The sequence below is a fragment of the Spermophilus citellus genome, assembly GCF_964194105.1.
Source record: "Spermophilus citellus genome assembly, chromosome: 5".
NCBI lineage: Eukaryota > Metazoa > Chordata > Mammalia > Rodentia > Sciuridae > Spermophilus > Spermophilus citellus.
Genome location: NC_138186.1, coordinates 71307987 through 71330261, shown reverse-complemented (window position 1 = coordinate 71330261; position 22275 = coordinate 71307987). Strand labels below are relative to the sequence as shown.

The following is a 22275-nucleotide window of genomic DNA, read 5'->3' as shown; positions in this document are numbered from 1 at the left end:
AAAAGAAGGGTGAGATCAAAATAATTTCTCTGGAATTTGTTCTCATTTTAAGTTTATAATATTAAAGGAAATAATTTATCCTCCTCACTACTTTGAAAATTTAGTTTAAGTAGATATTGTGTGTAATGATTAGAATTAGGCTTAGAAAAAATGGTGACCCAGGCACATTTGGAGATTTTGTTTTCTTTAATATCCATTTCAATGCTATATATATTTCCTGGAGCAATGTAACTATGAATCATGGAAGAAAACTAAATTAATTCTGTATCCTTAAACCCTACAATTTGGCAGTGAGAATTTTTTTCCCCTAAAATATGACTCATTTACAAAGAGACCGAACATGGAAAAGACCTAAGTGCTGTCAGAAATCTTGTGGGTGGGGGTGGGGGTGGGGTGGGTATTTGGATCTGCTAATAATTACAAAATTGCAAAATTAATATCAGAATATGATAGGAAAGATGAAGTTGTAAATGAAACACAGAAACTCATGTTTTCAGAAAACAAAAGCTCAGACTATAGAAAAAGCTTATGATTTTTCCTATTTTAGGGTACTTTTCTTGTTTTAGTGTACCCTACTATGAGTCAACCAATGTTTTATTCCTTGCTCCTCTTGGAAATTGTAGTGCACTTCCCTGTTAACCTTTATTTTCCTGATTTTTCGCCCAAAATGTGTCTCTCTGAATTTTGTCCAGTTTCTGTTGGAGTTTTGCCTTGGGATCCCCCAGGTTGGATGTGGTTATGGTTTTCTTTATTTTGTTACTAAGCATGTTTCCTCTCACTTCTAAAATAATCTTTGAATTTATTTCTGCAGCTAAGATTTCAGAGATGCATCTCATTGTGAGTTTAAAGAAGACATATCCCACAACACTCTCATATTGTGGGAAATGCTTATTATTCTTACATTGCATTTCCTCCCCAAACAGACAAGCAGCTGTCATGAAACACACTGAGACCATGTTTGTATGTTCAGCATAGTTCTGTGTAAATGTGGAAAGGGCTTAAATCAGAATGAGGATGGCTTAAATCAGAATGAGGATGTCAGGACCTTTGGTTTCCAAAGCACTAAAGATGGCTGTTAAACTTATAGAGTAACATTCTGCAAAAGTGTTCTTGTGGCTTTGGACCTTAGTCATTGAGTCTGAAGAAAAGAAATACTCACTGATTGAATTCCTAACATATGCCAGACATCTTCACCTGTGACTGCACTTTACTTCTTTTCAAAAGTGAAGTGGGTATTATTATTGTATCTTGTGGTATAAAACCAAGCCTTTGGTAGTCCAAGTGGCTTAGCCAAAATCCCATAAAAAGTAAAGGGAGGAGCAAAAATTCAGCCCAAGGTCTTTTCCAATTTCAAAATTCATTGTCTTTCCACTTCACTGTGTTGCCTCCCAGGATTTGGGGATTTGATGACTCTGTCTGAGGTCACATGATGAGTCAGAGGTAAGCTGGGAATAAGTTTGGGGGATCTCCACATTTTTTTTATCCATTATAAAAAGATGCATCCTCTATATCAAATACATCCAATCAACCTACTCAAAGAGGGGAGACAGAATAGCAGCTTTGGCTCTATAATAAAATATTAATTTTCTTAAAAGTCATAAAGCAGATATGACATTTGATTTAACTTTTGGAAAAATCTGAAAGAAAAAATAGTTCATCAAATGTGAACTTTGCAGATGACCAACCATTTTGATCAATAGCCAATCTCCTTGGTAACTTTCTTTTGAGGAATTTTATGAACATTCCTTTCCTCTGGGCATTCACAATTGTAAACAGTTTAAAAAGAGTCTGGAAAAATGGACCTCTGTGAATCTGATGAGTCATTCTAGAATGGTCAGATCTGATGCCCTCTGAAGCATTTTCTTTTTTTTTTCTTTTTTCTTTTCTTTTTTTTTTTTTTAGAGAGTAAGAGAGGAGAGAGAGAGAGAGAGAATTTTTAATATTTATTTTTTAGTTCTCGGTGGACACAACATCTTTGTTGGTTTGTGGTTTTCTGATAAAGGTTGTTCCCACTGGCTCTGCCAGGTTACTAACTATATAACTTCAGGCAAGTTACTTAACTTTCTGTGCCTTCCTTTCCTAATCTGAAAATGGGTATACTGTAAAATCTACATTAAAGAATGGTTTTGTGGATTGATAGATAGAAAGTATTCTGTGTAGAAATGATAAATATGATATAAATCATTGCTGTTCTCTCCCTGCCCACCCATTATAAGAGCCTATTGTAAATCATGTTGGATTATCCAGAGAACACATAGAGGTCATTTAAGGAATTGAAAGTCATTCTAAGTGGTGGCATTTATAAGTAATCTAGTTTTTCTCATTGATAGCAGTGACAGTCATATCTTATTCCAAAGTGGCGGAAGGAAGGAAATTCAGGGAGAACAAAAGGGATAGAGAGGTCTGAGCAAGTTCTAGGAATGTGGACTTTCTTCTTTCTTTTGACTGATCTTTAAAACATGAACTACAGTGTATTACTAAATTTTATACTGTAAACTACACAAATGTAACACAAAGAGATTTTACGTGCTTGTGTATAGCGTGGATAACCATAAGATAAATTTTTCCAATGTTTGATCAACAAAAATATACCTAACAATGTGTGCAATGCTGTAAATACAGAGATGAGTTGGACTTAGTTCATCATCTCAAGGGGATACATAATCCCTGACACTGAAACACTGCCAGTCCAAAGAGCAGATGGTGGGCTTGAAAATTGCTGGTTGCCTTGTATAGAGTATGGAAAAGTTGATTATGAGGCCAATTATTGTCTGGTGAAGTGAAATATTTGAGGATTTGACAAAGGGACTTGAGAAAATTTTGAATTTGAGAAATCATGGAGAAAACATAATAATATACCTTGTGAGGAATTGAATAGGATATGAAGGAGAAGGTGGTGGTTGCTAATAAAAATTCAATAGTCATTTTCATTCTGGAAGTGACTGAAAAAGCAGTTTATAAGACAGGAAATGTAAATCTGTTTAAAGGGAAATTAACATAATAATAACATAAGATCGAATTTTCCAAGATGACCATTATTATTATTGTTACAGCCAGCAAAGACTATTAGGAGGGATATTTGAAAATATGAGTAGAAAAGCCGGGAATTATAATGTCTCTAAAATTATAGTTAAGATTGTACTGACAAGTGAGTGGGTGACTGTGAAGGCTAGAATATACACGCATGAATACCACATGGAATTGAAGCTTTTGGCTTTAAGAATGGAGATGTGCTTGGAAACTGAATGAGATATCTGTTAATACTATTGACCATGGCTACTTGTGTCCAAACAGAGAAGAAGAAAATCAGAAGTTGACAGAGTACTAAATGTCTTGCTAAGTGGTCCAAATTAACCTGATGTGGGCCCCAGGAAACCTAAATAAATATTCAGGGTTCTCAAGATTGTGAAAACATTAGTTTTCCAGTGCTGAGTGAAGATGAATCATTTGCTTCTGTCTGAAAGAGTTGTGCTATTTTACCAAGGGTCCAGTTTTTGGAGGGTCATGTAAGAAGCAGTGGAGTTAAAAGGGACTCCTCTCTCCTCCCACCCTTAGCAGACAATTGCTTTGGGGATTGAGGGAGAACATTTTACAGCCACATTCCTGGGTTTAACAGTGGCTTTATAAACTGAGTAATCCAAAGGTAGTTATAGACTTAATATAAAGAATAACATTCATCAAGATTTACTTAATTCCAAGGATTAATAGATTACCATTAATCAGGCAGTTTCAAAAGTATTTTACATGTGTCTAATCCTCTAACATTCTTAGGTGTTTTTCTCTTACATGTGTCGAATGTGCTTCTAACATGCAGAACATTTCTTTGGGAGCTCTGTATTTGTACAACATTGACTCAGTGTTTCCATGCCAAAATCTTCTTTTGAATTGAAGAATCTGTGGATATTTTTTTATTGATCTAGAGAAATTTAAAACCTTTTTCTATATGTTTTTCAAAGGATTTCATTAAGATTGGAGGGTATGCATGCTTTATTAAGTGTTTTATGCTTTGCTATTTTATGCTTTGCTATATAAGTTTTAAGTATGAGAAACCTGAGAAAAGAATGAATACTAAATGTAAAGCTATTCTTTGTAAATATGATGAAATATCGATTATTTGTGTTTCTTTTTATTTAGGGATATCAGGGAATCTCAGGATCACCAGGTGTTCCAGGACCTCCAGGAATGCAAGTATGTGATCCATTTTTACACAGTTTATAAATCTCACTTTTAGTGAACCAAAGACATAATTAACAGAATTTAATTTTGTGGTTAATTTAGGGCTCTCAAGGACTACCAGGTTACAAAGGAGAACCAGGGAGAGATGGCCAAAAGGTAAATACACATAAATAAAAGTGGAGTCAGTAGTTTTGTCATTCAAAATTGAAAAAGAATTATCTATAATGGCTCCATGTGTAGTGTTGGTGAATTTGTCAGTGGCCATTGGCCAGTAGAGCTCACAGAAGGCTTTTGTCACTAGATGACCACCATCAGATGCAAGTTGGCATTGCCCAGATAACATGTTGTCTTCCTGTGGTTGAGCTCCCTTTTCAGAGGGGAGTGAAGCACATATCAGTGTAATGTGTTATCATGTTAGCCTTAGGCAGCCCAGTCCTGCATGTCTAGTTCCATTTATCTGGCAAGTGGTCTACTGGCTTAGCCTTACCTGACTTCTCCTGTAGGTTATTGATGGGTATACATATTTCAATTACTGCATCTGTTTACAACTCTGAGTTTCGCTGTGTTTCCCATTGAAGTACATGTTCTTTAAATCTGTTAGTACCTTCCCATGGGCAAAGTCAATGCCTATTGGCCCTGGTAGCTTGTCCATGCTCAAGATATATATTTGTATTTGTTTGAATTCCTGTGTTGATTGTTAGCTTAATTCCTAGAACACAATCTCATTTTAAGTTTTCAGGGAGACATTCTGCTATTTGATCCAGATAAAAACCCTATAGTAATCTTCTCATGCCAACTTTGCAAATTGCTTACTTTTGGAATATAAAGTGCATAACATGCACATCTCAGAAACACTGATCTAAACTTTACCCATTTTATGTTTTGATGGTAGCATAACATCACAACTATTTAAAATGTATCTCTTGAGTCTGATGGCTCAGCTATTTTCAGGGTATTTGGTTTGGGGCAAGTTATTTAATGTCTTCAAATCTTATTTTCTTATTGACAAAATGGGAATTTCTTTATAGGTTTATTGGGAGAATTAAGCAAGTATGGTTACTGGCTTAGGGATTTTTTAATACAAATGATGGTTTTATTGTTCTGTTTTGTTTATCAAGTAACATGATTATAGATGGGATATAGTCCAGGTTGGGCTGGCATGGGTTAAAGCAGTAACAAAATCACATAGAAAGATTAGTGACTGGAAAAAAAGCAGAAAAAAAGATGAAATAGGTAAAGGCAGGTTTATAATATGTAGAGAAATAGAGTAGGTAAAGCAAAAGCAATAGTTTACCTAATTCCCAAAGCAGAAGTATTAAGTCCTGTTGTCCACAGAGGTGACCTTGGTCATCCATGTGTCCTTTTAGCCCCTGAGCAATCTCTACCAGTTTCATATGATAGAGGAAACTTTAGAGACCGTATAGAGAAGGACAGACAACAGAAATGGAAAGTGTCTTACATATTCATGCTCTGGGGGCGTCATGAAGCAGCTCAACCTCTTTCAGATGAACAGGGATTCCATTTGGAAGTTGAGGATACATATTCTGAGGAACCCAGGTGCAAGCCACCTCTCCTGTATTCTAGTTGAAAGGATCATTGCTCTCTTTACATTCTCACAAATAATCTGATGGGGATGGGGATGTGCTGTTTTACCAATGGTTCAGGGGGATGGGATGTAAAAAAATTATGCATGTATCTGATATTTATGAGTGAATGAAAAAATGAATTACTTTTTCCTTTAGTGGAGTTTTAGGGATCAGATATATGTATTTATTTGTACATCTTAGAAGGACTTGAGCAAAATTTTTATAGGAATAAATGTGCCTTATTTAAAAATAAAATAGCAATAATAATTGTACCATAGCATCTTTTTATTTTCTCTTTTTTTTATTGGTTGTTCAAAACATTACATAGTTCTTGATATATCATATTTCACACTTTGATTCAAGTGGGTTATGAGCTCCCATTTTTACCCCATATACAGATTGCAGAATCACATCAGTTACGCTTCCATTGATTTACATATTGACATACTCATGTCTGTTGTATTCTGCTGCCTTTCATATCCTCTACTATCCCCCCTCCCCTCCCCTCCCCTCTTCTCTCTCTACCCCCTCTACTGTAATTCATTCCTCCCCCTTGTATTATTTTTCCCTTTTCCCTCACTTCCTCTTGTATGTAATTTTTTATAACCCTGAGGGTCTCTTTCCATTTCCATGCAATTTCCCTTCTCTCTCCGTTTCCCTCCAACCTCTCATCCTTGTTTAATGTTGGTCTTCTTCTCGTGCTCTTCTTCCCTAGTCTGTTCTTAGTTACTCTCCTTATATCAAAGAAGACATTTGGCATTTGTCTTTTAGGGCTTGGCTAGCTTCACTTAGCATAATCTGCTCTAATGCCACCCATTTCAATCCAAATTCTATGATTTTGTCATTTTTTAGTGCAGAGTAATACTCCATTGTGTATAAATGCCACATTTTTTTAATCCATTCGTCTATTGAAGGGCATCTAGGTTGGTTCCACAGTCTTGCTATTGTGAATTGTGCTGCTATGAACATTGATGTAGCAGTGTCCCTGTAGCATGCTGTTTTTAGGTCTTTAGGGAATAGACCCAGAAGGGGAATAGCTGGATCAAATGGTGGTTCCATTCCCAGCTTTCCAAGAAATCTCCATACTGCTTTCCAAATTGGTTGCACCAATTTGCAGTCCCACCAACAATGTACAAGTGTACCCTTTTCCCCACATCCTCGCCAGCACTTGTTGTTGTTTGACTTCATAGTGGCTGCCAATCTTACTGGAGTGAAATGATATCTTAGGGTGGTTTTGATTTGCATTTCTCTGACTGCTAGCGATGGTGAGCATTTTTTCATGTACTTGTTGATTGATTGTATGTCCTCCTCTGAGAAGTGTCTGTTTAGGTCCTTGGCCCATTTGTTGATTGGGTTATTTGTTATCTTATTGTCTAATTTTTTGAGTTCTTTATATACTCTGGATATTAGGGCTCTATCTGAAGTGTGAGGAGTAAAGATTTGTTCCCATGATGTAGGCTCCCTATTTACCTCTCTTATTGTTTCTTTTGCTGAGAAAAAACGTTTTAGTTTGAGCAAGTCCCATTTGTTGATTCTAGATATTAATTCTTGTGCTATGGGTGTCCTATTGAGGAATTTGGAGCCCGACCCCACAGTGTGTAGGTCATAGCCAACGTTTTCTTCTATCAGATGCCTTGTCTCTGGTTTGATATCAAGCTCCTTGATCCATTTTGAGTTAACTTTTGTGCATGGCGAGAGAAAGGGATTCAGTTTCATTTTGTTGCATATGGATTTCCAGTTTTCCCTGCACCATTTGTTGAAGATGCTATCCTTCCTCCATTGCATGCTTTTAGCCCCTTTATCAAATATAAGAAAGTTGTAGTTTTGTGGATTGGTTTCTGTGTCCTCTATTCTGTACCATTGGTCCACCCGCCTGTTTTGGTACCAATACCATGCTGTTTTTGTTACTATTGCTCTGTAGTATAGTTTGAAGTCTGGTATCGCTATACCGCCTGATTCACACTTCCTGCTTAGCACTGTTTTTGCTATTCTGGGTCTTTTATTTTTCCATATGAATTTCATGATTGCTTTATCTATTTCTACAAGAAATGCCTTTGGGATTTTGATTGGCATTGCATTAAACCTATAGAGAACTTTTGGTAATATCACCATTTTGATGATGTTACTTCTGCCTATCCATGAACAGGGTATATTTTTCCATCTTCTAAGATCTTCTTCAATTTCTCTCTTTAGGGTTCTGTAGTTTTCATTGTATAAGTCTTTTACCTCTTTTGTTAGGTTGATTCCCAAGTATTTTATTATTTTTGAGGATATTGTGAATGGAGTGGTTGTCCTCATTTCCATTTCAGAGGGTTTGTCGCTGATATACAGGAATGCCTTTGATTTATGTGTGTTGATTTTATATCCTGCCACATTGCTGAATTCATTTATTAGCTCTAATAGTTTCTTTGTAGACCCTTTTGGGTCTGCTAGGTATAGAATCATGTCATCTGCAAATAGTGATAATTTAAGTTCTTCTTTTCCTATTTTTATGCCTTTAATTTCTTTCGTCTGTCTAATTGCTCTGGCCAGTGTTTCGAGAACTATGTTGAACAGAAGTGGTGAGAGAGGGCATCCCTGTCTTGTTCCAGATTTTAGAGGGAATGCCTTCAATTTTTCTCCATTCAGAATGATGCTAGCCTGGGGCTTAGCGTAGATTGCTTTTACAATGTTGATGTATGTTCCTGTTATCCCTATTTTTTCGAGAGTTTTGAACAAAAAGGGATGCTGTACTTTGTCGAATGCTTTTTCCGCATCTATCAAGATGATCATATGGGTCTTATTTTTAAGTCTATTGATGTGGTGAATAACATTTATTGATTTCCGTATATTGAACTAGCTTTGCATCCCAGGGATGAATCCTACTTGATCATGGTGTACAATTTTTTTGATATGATTTTGTATCCGATTCGCCAGAATTTTATTGAGGATTTTTGCATCTAGGTTCATTAGAGATATAGGTCTGTAGTTTTCTTTCTTTGAAGTATCTTTGTCTGGTTTAGGAATCAGTGTGATGTTGGCCTCCTAGAATGAATTTGGAAGTTCTCCCTCTTTTTCTATTTCCTGAAATAGCTTGAAAAGTATTGGTATTATTTCCTCTTTAAAGGTTTTGTAAAACTCTGCTATATACACATCTGGTCCTGGGCTTTTCTTAGTTGGTAATCTTTTGATGGTTTCTTCTATTTCCTCAATTGATATTGGTCTGTTTAGGTTGTCTATATCCTCCTGTCTCAATCTGGGCAGATCATATGACTTAAGAAATTTATCGATGCCTTCACTATCTTCTATTTTATTGGAGTATAAGGATTCAAAATAATTTCTGATTATCTTCTGTATTTCTGAAGTGTCTGTTGTGATATTGCCTTTTTCATCCCGTATGCTAGTAATTTGAGTTCTCTCTCTTCTTCTCTTCGTTAGCATGGCTAAGGGTCTGTCGATCTTATTTATTTTTTCAAAGAACCAACTTTTAGTTTTGTCAATTTTTTCAATTGTTTCTTTTGTTTCAATTTCATTAATTTCAGCTCTGATATTAATTATTTCTTGCCTTCTACTTCTTTTGCTGTTGTTTTGCTCTTCTTTTTCTAGGATTTTGAGATGAAGTGTGAGATCATTTATTTGTTGGTTTTTCCTTTTTTTAAGGAATGAACTCCAGGCAATGAATTTTCCTCGTAGAACTGCTTTCATTGTGTCCCATAGATTCCGATATGTTGTGTCTGTGTTTTCATTTATCTCTAAGAATTTTTTAATTTCCTCCTTGATGTCTTCTATAACCCATTGATCATTCAGTAACCTATTGTTCATTCTCCAAGTGATGCATGATTTTTCCTTCCTTCTTTTATCGTTGATTTCCAGTTTCATTCCATTATGATCAGATAGGATGCATGTATTATCTCTACTCCTTTATAATTTCTAAGAGTTGCCCTGTGACATAATATATGATCTATTTTTGAGAAGGACCCATGTGCTGCTGAAAAAAAAAAAGTGTAACTGCTTGATCTTGGGTGGTATATTCTACATATGTCAATTAAGTCTAGGTTATTAATTGTATTATTTCGTTCTATAGTTTCTTTAATCAACTTTTGTTTGGAAGATCTGTCCATTGGTGAGAGAGGTGTGTTGAAGTCTCCCATAATTATTGTATGGTGGTCTATTAGACTCTTGAACTTGAGAAGAGTTTGTTTGATGAACATAGCTGCACCATTGTTTGGAGCATATATATTTACGATTGTTATGTCTTGTTGGTGTATGGTTCCCTTGAGCAGTATGTTGTGTCCCTCTTTATCCCTTTTGACTAACTTTGGCTTGAAATCTATTTTATTTGTTATGAGTATGGACACTCCTGCTTGTTTCCGAAGTCCATATGAGTGATATGATTTTTCCCAACCTTTCACCTTCAGTCTATGTATGTCTTTTCCTATCAAATGTGTCTGCTGTAGGCAGCATATTGTTGGATCTTTTTTTTTTTTTGATCCATTCTACTAGCCTGTGTCTCTTAATTGGTGAGTTTAAGCCATTAACATTTAGGGTTATTATTGAGATATGGGTTATCCTTCCAGCCATATTTGTTTATTTGTGTTACTTAACATGGTTTGTTTTTCCTCTTTGATTATTTTTTCCCTTCACTGTACTACCTCCCACTGTTGGTTTTCATTGTTATTTTCCATTTCCTCTTCCTGTAATGTTTTGGTGAGGATGTTTTGAAGAGATGGTTTTCTAACAGCAAATTCTTTTAGCTTTTGTTTATCGTGGAAGGTTTTAATTTCATCTTCCATCCTGAAGCTTAATTTCACTGGATACACAATACTTGGTTGGAAACCATTTTCTTTCAGCGTTTGAAATATATTATTCCAGGATCTTCTAGCTTTCAGAGTCTGTGTTGAAAGATCAGCTGTTATCCTGATTGGTTTACCCCTAAATGTAATCTGCTTCCTTTCTTTTGAAGCCTTTTAAAATTCTCTCCTTATTCTGTATGTTGGGCATCTTTATTATAATATGTCTAGGTGTGGATCTCTTATAATTTTGCACATTCGGCGTCCTGTAGGCTTCTAGGATTTGGGATTCTGTCTCATTCTTCAAGTTTGGGAAGTTTTCTCTTATTATTTCATTGAAGAGATTGCTCATTCCTTTTGTTTGGACCTCTATACCTTCCTGTATCCCAATGACTCTTAAGTTTGGTCTTTTAATGTTAACCCATATTTCTTGGATGTTCTGCTCATGGTTTCTTAACAGTCTTGCTGAGCTGTCTATATTCTTTTCAAGTTGAAATACTTTGTCTTCATTTTCTGATGTTCTATCTTCTAAGTGTTCTATTCTGCTGGTAATATTCTCATTTGAGTTTTTAAGTTGGTTTATTGCTTCCTGCATTTCTAGGATTTCTGTTTGTTTGTTTTTTTATAACCTCTATCTCCCTGTATAGTTGATCTTTTGCTTCTTTGATTTGTTTATGTAATTCATTGTCAAAGTTATCTTTCATTGTCTGATTTTACTGTCTAATGTCTTCCTTGAGACTCCAGATCATCTGAAGCATGTAAATCCTGAATTCCTTATCTGACATTCCATCTGCTGCAGCTATTACCTCTTCTAAAGTTGAGTTGACTTGCATTGCTTGTGGTCCTTTCTTTCCTTGTCTTTTCATACTGCCTGCGTTTCTTTCTGCTTGGTGAAACTGTTGTGTTATTGAATTTTCCCCCTATATATTTATATTGCTCTTGTATAGTTGCAAAGTATCCCTTGCAGGGGCGGGTGGCGGCTGTGCTTTCCTCCAATTGGGGTGATCTGTCTATCACACCGGCGGGCCGTTGGGCCCCTTCTCCAGGTCGTGTGGTCTGCCTACCTTGCGGGCAATGGCTGGGCCCCTCCTTCAATAGGGGTGATCTGTCTACCATGCTGGCGGGCCGCTGGGCCTGTTCTCCAGGTTGCAGGACTGCCTACCTTGCAGGAGCGGGCGGCGGCTGTGCCCCTCCTCCAATTGGGGTGATCTTTCAACTAGGCCATGTCCCCTGGGCCCTTTCTCCGGGACATGCGGTCTGCCTACCTTGCAGGCGCGGGCGGCGGCTCTCCAGGATGTACTTAATTAAAATGTTTTGTGAATTAAAAGGTGATCTAAGAGAGCAAATACAGATAGCAAAAGATCATTTTAATAAAGAGCTACACAAGCAAATACAGGAAGCAAAAGATCACTTCAAAAGGGAGATAGAGATCTCGGGGAAAAAAAGGAATCCTTGAAATGAAAGAAACAATAAACCAAATTAAAAACTCAATAGAAAGCACCACCAACAGATTATATTGCTTGGAAGACAGAACCTCAGACAATGAAGACAAAATATATAATCTTGAAAATAAAGTTGACCATACAGAGAAGATGTAAATAAACAGAACATTCAAGAATTATTGGATAACATAAAAAGACAAAATTTAAGAATTATTGGGATAGAGGAAGGCATAGAGTTACACACCAAAGGAATGCACAATCTCTTCAATGAAATAATATCAGAAAATTTTCCAAACATGAAGAATGAATTGTAAAATCAAATACAAGAGACTTACAGGACTCCAAATGTACAAACTCACAACAGATCTACACCAAGGCACATTATAATGAACATTATAGCATACAGAATAAGGTGAGAATTTTAAAAGCCACAAGAAGAGAAAGGAATCAGATTACATATGGGGGAAAACAATTAGGATCTCTGCAGATTTCTAAACCCAAACCCTGAAAGCTAGAATCCGAGAATAACATCTACCAAGCTATGAAAGAAAAAGCATGCTGACCAAAAATCTTATATCCAGCAAAATTAAGCTTTAGATTTGATGACAAAATTAAAAACCTTCCATGAGAAACAAAAGTTAAAAGAATTTACACTATAGAATATCCTAGGCAAAATATTCCATGATGAGGAAATGAAAATCAGCAAAAGGATGTATTTCACTAAAGGAAAAAACAATCGAAGAAGAAACCAAGTCAAGTTAAATAACAGAAATAAACAAATATGACCAGGAATACAAATCATGTCTCAATAATACCCTGAATATTAATGGCCTAAATTCACCAATCAAAAGACATGCACTGGCAGATTGGATTTTTTTTAAATACCCAATAATATGCTATCTTCAAGAAACTCATCTCATAGGAAAAGACATCCACAGACTGAAAATGAAAGGTTAATAAAAAACTCCACTCACATGGACTGCAGAAGCAAGCAATGGTTTCCATCCTCATATCAAATAAAGTACACTTCAAGCCAAAGTTAATCAAAAAGGATAAATAAGGACACTACATATTGCTTAAGGGAACCATATGTCAACAAGACATAACAATTATGAATATATTTGTCCCAAACAATAGAGCATCTATTTTCATCAAACAAACTCTTCTCAATTTTAAGAGTCAAATAGACCACAATACAATAATTCTGGGTAACTTTAACACATCTCTTACACCACTAGATAGGTCTTCCAAACAAAAGCTGAACAAAGAAACTATAGAACTCAATAATACAACCAATAACAGACTTACAGACACATATGAATATTTCATCCTTCAATGAATGAATATACTTTCTTCTCAGTAGCATATGGATCCTTCTCTAAAACAAACTATGTATTATGCCACAAAGTAACTCTTAGCAAATAAAAAAAGTAGGGATACTACCCTGCATTCTATCAGATCATCATGGAATGAAATTAGAAATCAATGATAGGGCTGTGGTTCTGGCTCAGCAGTAGAACACTCGCCTAGCATATGTGAGGCCCTGGGTTTGATCCTCAGCACCACATAAAATAAATAAATAAAATAAAGGTATTATGTCCAACTACAACTAAAAAATAAATATTTGTTTTAAAAAAGAAATCAATGATAAAATGAAAAATGGAAGCTACTCCTACACCTGGAGACTAAAAAATATACTATTGAATGAACTATGGGTTGCAGAAGACATCAAAGAGGAGATTAAAAAATTCTTAGAAGTAAATAAGAACACTGATACATCACATTGAAATCTCTGAGACACTATGAAGGCAGTACTAAGAAAAAAATTTCATTCATTAAAAAAAGAAAAAGTCAACAAATAAATGATCAAATATTACATCTCAAAGTCCTAAAAAAAGAAGAACAAATCAACACCAAAAGCAGTAGAAGACAGGAAATAATTAAAATCAGAGCTGAAATCAATGAAATTGAAACAAAAGAAACAATTTTTAAAAATCAACAAAACAAAAAGTTGGTTCTTTGAAATCATAAATAAAATTGACAAACCCTTAGCCATGCTAAAGAAGAGAAGGAGAGAGAAAACTCAAATTACTAACATCCATGATGAAAAAGAAAATATCATAATGTACACTACAGAAAAACAGAAGATAATTAGAAATTATTTTGAAAATTTGTACTTCAATAAAATAGAAAATATTGAAGCCATCGACAAATTTCTAGAGTCATATTATTTGCTCAAACTGAATCATGATGATATGCATAAGTTAAACAGTTTCATTTCAAGCAATGAAATAGAAGACAGCATCAGAAGCCTACCAATCAAGAAAAGCCCAGCACCAGATGTATACACAGCCGAGTTCTACAATACCTTCAAAGAAGAACTTATACCAATATTCCTCAAATTATTCCTTGAAATAGAAAAAGAGAGAATACTTCCAAACTCATTCTATGAGGCCAATATCACCCTGATTCCAAAACCTTACCTGGTTTTGACACATCAAAAGAAAGAAAACTTCAGACCAATATATCTAATATCTAATGAACATGGATACAAAAGTCCTCAATAAAATTCTGGCAAATCAAATACAAAAACATATTAGAAAGATAGTGCACCAAAATCAAATGGGGTTCATTCCAGGGATGCAAGATTGGTTCAACATACAGAAATCAATAAATGTAATTCATCACATCAATAGACTTAAAGATAAGAATTATATGATCATCTCAATAGATGCAGAAAAAAAAACATTCAACAAAAATACAGTATCCCTTAAAGTTCAAAACACTAGAAAAACTAGGGATGATAGGAACATATCTCAACATGGTAAAAGTTGTCTATGCTAAGCCCAAGGCCAACATCATTATAAATGGAGAAAAATTGGAAACATGCCCTCTAAAACCTGGAACAAGACAGGGATGCCCTCTTTCACCACTTATTTTCAACATAGTCCTTGAAATTCTAGCCAGAGTAATTAGAGAGACAAAAGAAATTAAAGGGATATGGATAGGAAAACAAGAACTCAAACTATAATCATTTGCCTACAACATGATTCTAAACCTAGAGGATCCAAAAAATTCCATGGAAAAACTTCTAGAACAAATAAATGAATTTAGCAAAGTAACAGGATATAAAATTAATACCCATAAATCAAAGGCATTTCTGTACATCAATGACAAATCCTCTGAAAGAGAAACTAGGAAAACTACTCCATTTACAATAAAATAATAAAATAAAATACTTGGGAATCATGTTAATGAAAGAGGTGAAAGACCTCTACAATGAAAACTATAGAATGCTAAATAAATTAAAGAAGAACTTAGAAGATGGAAAGATCTCCCATGCTCTTGGATAGGCAGAAATAATTTTGAAAATTTGTACTCCAATAAAATGGAAAATATTGTCAAAATACTATATTTGGTAGTATACCATACTACCAAAAGCACTATACAGATTTAATGCAATTCCAATCAAAATCCCAATGATATTGCTCATAAAAAAGCAATCATGAAATTCATTTGGAAGGGTAAGAGATCCAGAATAGCCAAAGCAATTCTTAGAAAGAAGGGTGAAGCAGGTGGCATCGCTATACCAGACCTTAAACTACAGAACAATACTAACAAAAACGTCATGGTATTGGCATGAAAATAGACTTGTAGACCAATGGTACAGAATAGAGGACACAGAGACAAACTTACATAAATACAGTTATCTCACACTAGACAAAGACACCAAAAACATACACTGAAAAAAAAAAAAGATAGCCTCTTCAACAAATGCTGCTGAGAGAACTGGAAATCCATATTCAGCAAAATGAAAATAAACCCCTATCTCTCACCATGCACAAAACTCAACTCAAAGTGGATCAAGGACCGAGGAATTAGTCCAGAAGCCCCGTGCCTAATAGAGGAAAAAGTAGGCCCAAGTCTTCATCACATCAGATTAGGCCCTGACTTCCTTAACAAGACTCCTAAAGCACAAAAAACAAAATCAAGAATTAATAAATGGGATGGACTCAAACTAAAAAGCTTCTTCTCAGAGAAAGAAACTATCAATGAGGTGAACAGAGAGCCTACATTTGGGGAGGAAATTTTTGCCACACACATATCATATAGAGAATTAATCTCCAATATATATAAAGAACTCAACAAATTTAACACCAAAAAGACAAACAATCCAATCAATATATGGGCTATGGAGCTGAACAGTCATTTCTCAGAAGAAGACATACTTTCAATCAACAAATATATGAAAAAAAAGTTCAACGTCTATAGTAATTAGAGAAATGCAAATCAAAACTACTCTAAGATTTCATCTCAAGCCCATCAGAATGGCAATTACCAAGAATACAGAGAACAATAAATATTGGCGAGGATGTGAGGAGAAAGGCACATTCATACATAGCTGATGGGATTGCAAATTGGTGCAGCCAATACAGAAAGCAGTATGGAGATTCCTTGGAAAACTAGGAATTGAACCACCATTTGACCCAGCTATTCCACTCCTTGGTTTATACCCAAAGGAATTAAAAATAGCATACTACAGTGATGGAGCCACATCAATGTTTATAGTAGTTCAATTCATAATAGTTAAACTATGGTACTAACCCAGAAGCCCTTCAGTAGATGAATGTCCATAAATGAATGTCCATAAAATAAGGGAGGCTGGGGATGTGGCTCAAGCGGTAGCGCGCTCACCTGGCATGCGTGCGGCCCAGGTTCCCTCCTCAGCACCACATACAAACAAAGATGTTGTGTCCGCCGAAAACTAAAAAATAAATATTAAAAAAAATTATTTCTCTCTCTCTCTCTCTCTCTCTCTCTCTCTCTCTCTCTCTCTCTCTCTTTAAAAAAAAGAAAATGTGGTATATATGTGTGAAGGAATATTACTCAGCATTAAAAGAGAAAAAAATCATGGCATTTCCAGGTAAACGGTTAAAGTTGGAGAATGTCATGCTAAATGAAGTAAACCAATCCCAAGAAAATCAAAAGCTGAATGTTCTCTCTGATAAGTGGATCCTAATCCACAATGGGAGGGGGGAGGCATGGGAAAAATGGAGGAACTGTAATTGGGCAAACGGCAGGGAGGGTGGGGAGGGTGCATGGGGGAAGGAAAGATGGTGGAATGAGATAGATATCATTACCCTATGTACATGTAATAAGACACAAATGGTGTGACTCTACTTTGTGTGCAACAAGAGACAGGAAAAAATATGCTCTATATGTGTACTATGAATTGAAATTCATTCTTCTGTCATGTATAACAAAGTAGAATAAATAAATAAATTTAAAATTAAAAAACAGTCAAATGCATAGAATTAAAGAGTAGAATGGTAGTTGCTAGGAGCTAAGAGAGAGGGGAGTGAAATTTTGCTAATCAAAGGACATAGATTTCTACTCAAGCAAAATGAAGCAGCTCTAGAGTTCTACTGTACAATTTATCAACAGTCAACAATAATCTACTGTACATTTAAAATTTTGTTTAGAGGATTTGACCTCATGTTAAGTATTCTTGCTATAACAAAATAAGTTTTAAAAAATTCAATAAGATTTAAAATTCAACTTCTCAGTTGCACTAGCTACATCTCATGTGCTCAGTGTGGCTCAATGTGGGAGTTAAATATGGTAGATACAGAACAGTTCCATTATTTAAGCAAATTCTATTGGACAGGCTGACTAAAAGATCTGTTGGAGTAGCACTAATTTCCCTCATTCCCCTAGGATGTGATATACATTATATTTACTATTTTTGCCAGAGAGATGGAAAGATCACATGGAATTGCTTATTAATCAGTCTTTTATTATCTTAAATAGCATGTCATTTGAATTTAGGGCTCTTTGAATTCATAAACCTGGTAGTTACTTTTCCCTATATGGATCCTTCCCCTGATATAACACCCCGAATCATGGCTTTCTTACATTACCCTTGCAACCAACTGGTGCAGGTTGGGTTCTTCAGAAGCAGACTCTGAGATGGCATTTATTGTAGAGAGTGTTAAATAGATTAGATTATGCCTTTGGATAATCTAGGTCCAACATCCCCCAGGCAACCCATAGGGAGTTCTAGAGCTAAAATGATCATCACAGTTGGCTTACAGTGGGCTCTAACAGCTGGACCTTTCTATCTTTGCCTCCATCATTAGATTGTGGTACCTAGGAAGGGCCACAACCTTGGACCAGGTAACTCCTCAGCAGAGGCAATGCCTGGAAAGGCAAATGGCTGAACAATATGTACTGATAGTACTCCTAGCACCAGTCAAGAAATCGCTAAAGGGCATCTGAGGAGCTTATCTCCATGTCCCATCACACCTCTCCTGGGAACATAAGCCCCACAAGCATGTTTTTGTCTTAACAATGTTTATCTTCATTACCTAACACCTAGAATATTACCTAATGTATAGTAAGCACTAAATAATTTTTAATGTATGGATTAATGACTAGATAGATTAATGACAGAGAAAGGAAACAAAGAATTCATTAAAAGAGAAACTATAAAATTAGTGGCAAATTTTCACAAGGCAATGGCTGAATCTCACTCTTCTTTATGTCCTGTATCCTCTGAAAATCTAACATTGATAAAAATTAATGAAAGAATAAAAGGATAGTCAAGTATCAAAATCCAGAGTCAGTTACTCAGAATATGATCCTGGCATAAAAAGAGCTGGGAAACAAAAAAACAAACATCTCCAATGAGAAAGACAACAAAAAAATAGAGGATTTAGGAAAACTGAGATAATAAGACCTAATTCCTGTGGATACAGCCTGGCTCACTTCCAGCTATGCTGAAAGAGTTTGGAAATTCTTCGGGTCCCCACTGAGAAAAGAACTGAACCAGGGGATCTCAACCCTGGCTGCAAACAAGACCACAGGGAAGTTTCTAAAAATACCAATGCTGAAGACCCCCGCCAAATCCCTAGAGTTAGAATCTCTGGTAGAAGAGTTTGAATGTATTTGTAATGCTCCCCAGATGAAATTAATATCCATCCAAGAATGAGAACCACTCTCAAAAAGGCACAACTGATGCCTGATAAGGAATCAATTGCTGGGGGAAGCCCACAAAGCAGGAATTAAAGTCACTGATCCTATGCCCCATAATTATTTAATAGGACTAGTGTTGACCATTAATCTCGTTTAGATGTAGACATTCTGATACTGGAAAGGTCTTTGCTTCTATTTTATAAAAATTACTTAGAGAGGCTATTTACAAATACATGATTGCAATGATTGCAGCCAGAATGACTGTGTGACTCGTTAAGTTTAAGTTTTAGACAAAAATCTTGCCAGGCAATGCCCAGAGGAGAACAAAACAAAAGAAGACTCATTAATATATGTATGTTTCAATATTTTTAATATATATGTAATGTAGTATAACATTCAAGCTATACTGTATAAAATATGTCACATTAACGTATATGTCCCCTTCTGCTAGAAATCTATTTGGGCCATGAGTATACTTTGATGAATTTTAGTCCCTGGCATAGATGTAGCAAATTAATAGATATTTAATTCACAAAAGCCAAAAATATTGAAGCACTATTCATTTTAAAATACAGGACACAATTTTAGAAATCATAGGCCAATTTATTTTTAAAGTACTGTTGAGAGCCACAGCCAAAGGGGCCCCAGCAAACTTCCAGCTGCCAGCAAACTTCCAGCTGCCGGCTGATGATTGGCTCACAGCGGCCCCAGCAACATCTAGCTGATTGGCTCCTCTGCGGTGATGTTCATTGGGCTGTTTCCCCGCCCTTCAGACTGCCAGCTGATGATTGGCTCACAGCGGCCCCAGCAACATCTAGCTGATTGGCTCCTCTGCGGTGATGCTCATTGGGCCATTTCCCTGCCCTTTCAGACCACGGAGCTGCTCATTGGGGGACTTCTTTGGCTCCGCCCACACGACCCAGCCAATCAGCCTCAAGAGCAGGAGGATTGTGGGAGGTGGAGAGGCTGGTGTGGGGGAGAGAGGCTTGTGGGAAGCCGGTGGTGGCAGTTGGGCTCTGAGGGTTTTTTCCTGAGGAGCTGGTTTGTTTGGCGTGTGTAGTTCTAAAAATAAAGTTAGTTTCTTTTGACAAGTGGCTCCTGAATTGTGCCCTGCCAAAGGGGCCCCAGCAAACTTCCAGCTGCCAGCAAACTTCCAGCTGCCGGCTGATGAGTACCATTTTCATAAAGAGAAAACTTCCAAAACTCCTAGTGTTAGCCCACCAACCACTAGTCCTACAGAACACAATGATTCTTTTCCTGCCAAGATGAACGCACATTGAAAGACAACAAAAAATGGAAGAACCAAAAGAAGAAACAAGAGAATGCAATTCTTGGATTAGTGAGTAAAAACTAGTTCCAGGATGTGAGTTGCATCCATGTGCTGCTGAAAAAAAGTGTAACTACTTGATGTTGGGTGGTATATTCTATATATGTCAATTAAGTCTAGGTTGTTAATTGTGTTATTGAGTTCTATAGTTTCCTTATTCAACTTTTGTTTGGAAGATCTGTCCAGTGGTGAGAGAGGTGTGTTGAAGTCTCCCATGATTATTGTATGGTGGTCTATTAGACTCTTGAACTTGAGAAGAGTTTGTTTGATGAACATAGCTGCACCATTGTTTGGGGCATATATATTTATGATTGTTATGTCTTGTTGGTGTATGGTTCCCTTGAGCAGTATGTAATGTCCCTCTTTATCCCTTTTGATTAACTTTGGCTTGAAATTTATTTTATTTGATATGAGTATGGACACTCCTGCTTGTGTCCGAAGTCCATATGAGTGATATGATTTTTCCCAACCTTTCACCTTCAGTCTATGTATGTCTTTTCCTAGCAAATGTGTCTCCTGTAGGCAGCATATTGTTGGGTCATGTTTTGTGATCTATTCTACTAGCCTGTGTCTCTTAATTGGTGAGTTTAAGCCATTAACATTTAGGGTTATTATTGAGATATGGGTTATCCTTCCAGCCATATTTGTTTATTTATGTTACTGAATATGGTTTGTTTTCCTCTTTGATTATTTCCCCCCCTTTACTGTCCTACCTCCCACTGTTGGTTTTCATTGTTATTTTCCATTTCCTCTTCCTGTAATGTTTTGCTGAGGATTTTTTGGAGAGATGGTTTTCTAGCTGCAAATTCTTTTAAATTTTGTTTATCGTGGAAGGTTTTAATTTCATCTTCCATCTTGAAGCTTAATTTTGCTGGATACACAATTCTTGGTTGGAACCCATTTTCTTTCAGTGTTTGAAATATGTTTTTCCAGGATCTTCTAGCTTTCAAAGTCTGTGTTGAGAGATCAGCTGTTATCCTGATTGGTTTACCCCTAAATGTAATCTGCTTCCTTTCTCTTGTAGCTTTTAAAATTCTCTCCTTATTCTGTATGTTGGGCATCTTCATTATAATGTGTCTAGGTGTGGATCTCTTATGATTATGCACATTCAGCATCCTGTAGGCTTCTAGGATTTGGGATTCTGTCTCATTCTTCAAGTCTGGGAAGTTTTCTCGAATTATTTCATTGAATAGATTGCTCATTCCTTTGGTTTGGAGCTCTGTGCCTTCCTGTATCCCAATGACTCTTAAGTTTGGTCTTTTAATGTTATCCCATATTTCTTGGATGTTCTGCTCATGGTTTCTTAACAGTCTTGCTGAGCTGTCTATGTTCTTTTCAAGTTGAAATACTTTGTCTTCATTGTCTGATGTTCTATCTTCTAAGTGTTCTACTCTGCTGGTAGTATTCTCAATTGAGTTTTTAAGTTGGTTTATTGCTTCCTGCCTTTCTAGGATTTCTGTTTGTTTGTTTTTTATAACCCTCTATCTCCCTGTATAGTTGATCTTTTGCTTCCTGGATTTGTTTATGTATTTCATTGTTGAAGAGATCTTTCATTGTCTGATTTTGCTGTCTAATGTCTTCCTTGAGACTCCAGATCATCTGAGGCTTGTATCTCCTGAATTCTTTATCTGACATTCCATCTGCTGCAGATATTACCTCTTCTAACGTTGAGTTGACCTGCATTGCTTGTGGTCCTTTCTTTCCTTGTCTCTTCATACTGTTCGCGTTTCTTTCTGCTTACTGAGACTGTTGTGTTGTTGAATTTTCCCCCTATATATTTGTATTACTCTTGTATAGTTGCAAAGTCTCCCGTGCAGGCGTGGGCAGGGCCTCTGCTCCTCCTTCAATTGGGGCACTGTGCCTACCACATCGGCAGGCCGCTGGGCCTGTTCTGCTGGTTGGTAGCAGGTGCGCCTACCTTGCAGGCGCGTGGGGCAGCTCTGCCACTCCCAGGTTGCTGGGCCTGACCTGCTGGTGGGTTGCAGGTCTGGCTACCTTGC

The 22275-nt window shown here is 36.4% G+C and overlaps 1 protein-coding gene across 2 annotated transcripts in view; it reads left to right on the top strand.

The window, feature by feature from the left end:
• The window catches only part of COL21A1 (collagen type XXI alpha 1 chain), a 198612-nt gene that overhangs the window by 106000 nt on the left and 70337 nt on the right, over positions 1 to 22275 (top strand). For both annotated transcript variants that reach the window (XM_081295392.1, XM_081295391.1), the window contains 2 exons: positions 4135 to 4188; positions 4279 to 4332. In XM_081295392.1, the coding sequence (XP_081151518.1) occupies positions 4135 to 4188; positions 4279 to 4332 (108 nt within the window). The remainder of the gene's footprint in view (positions 1 to 4134; positions 4189 to 4278; positions 4333 to 22275) is intronic.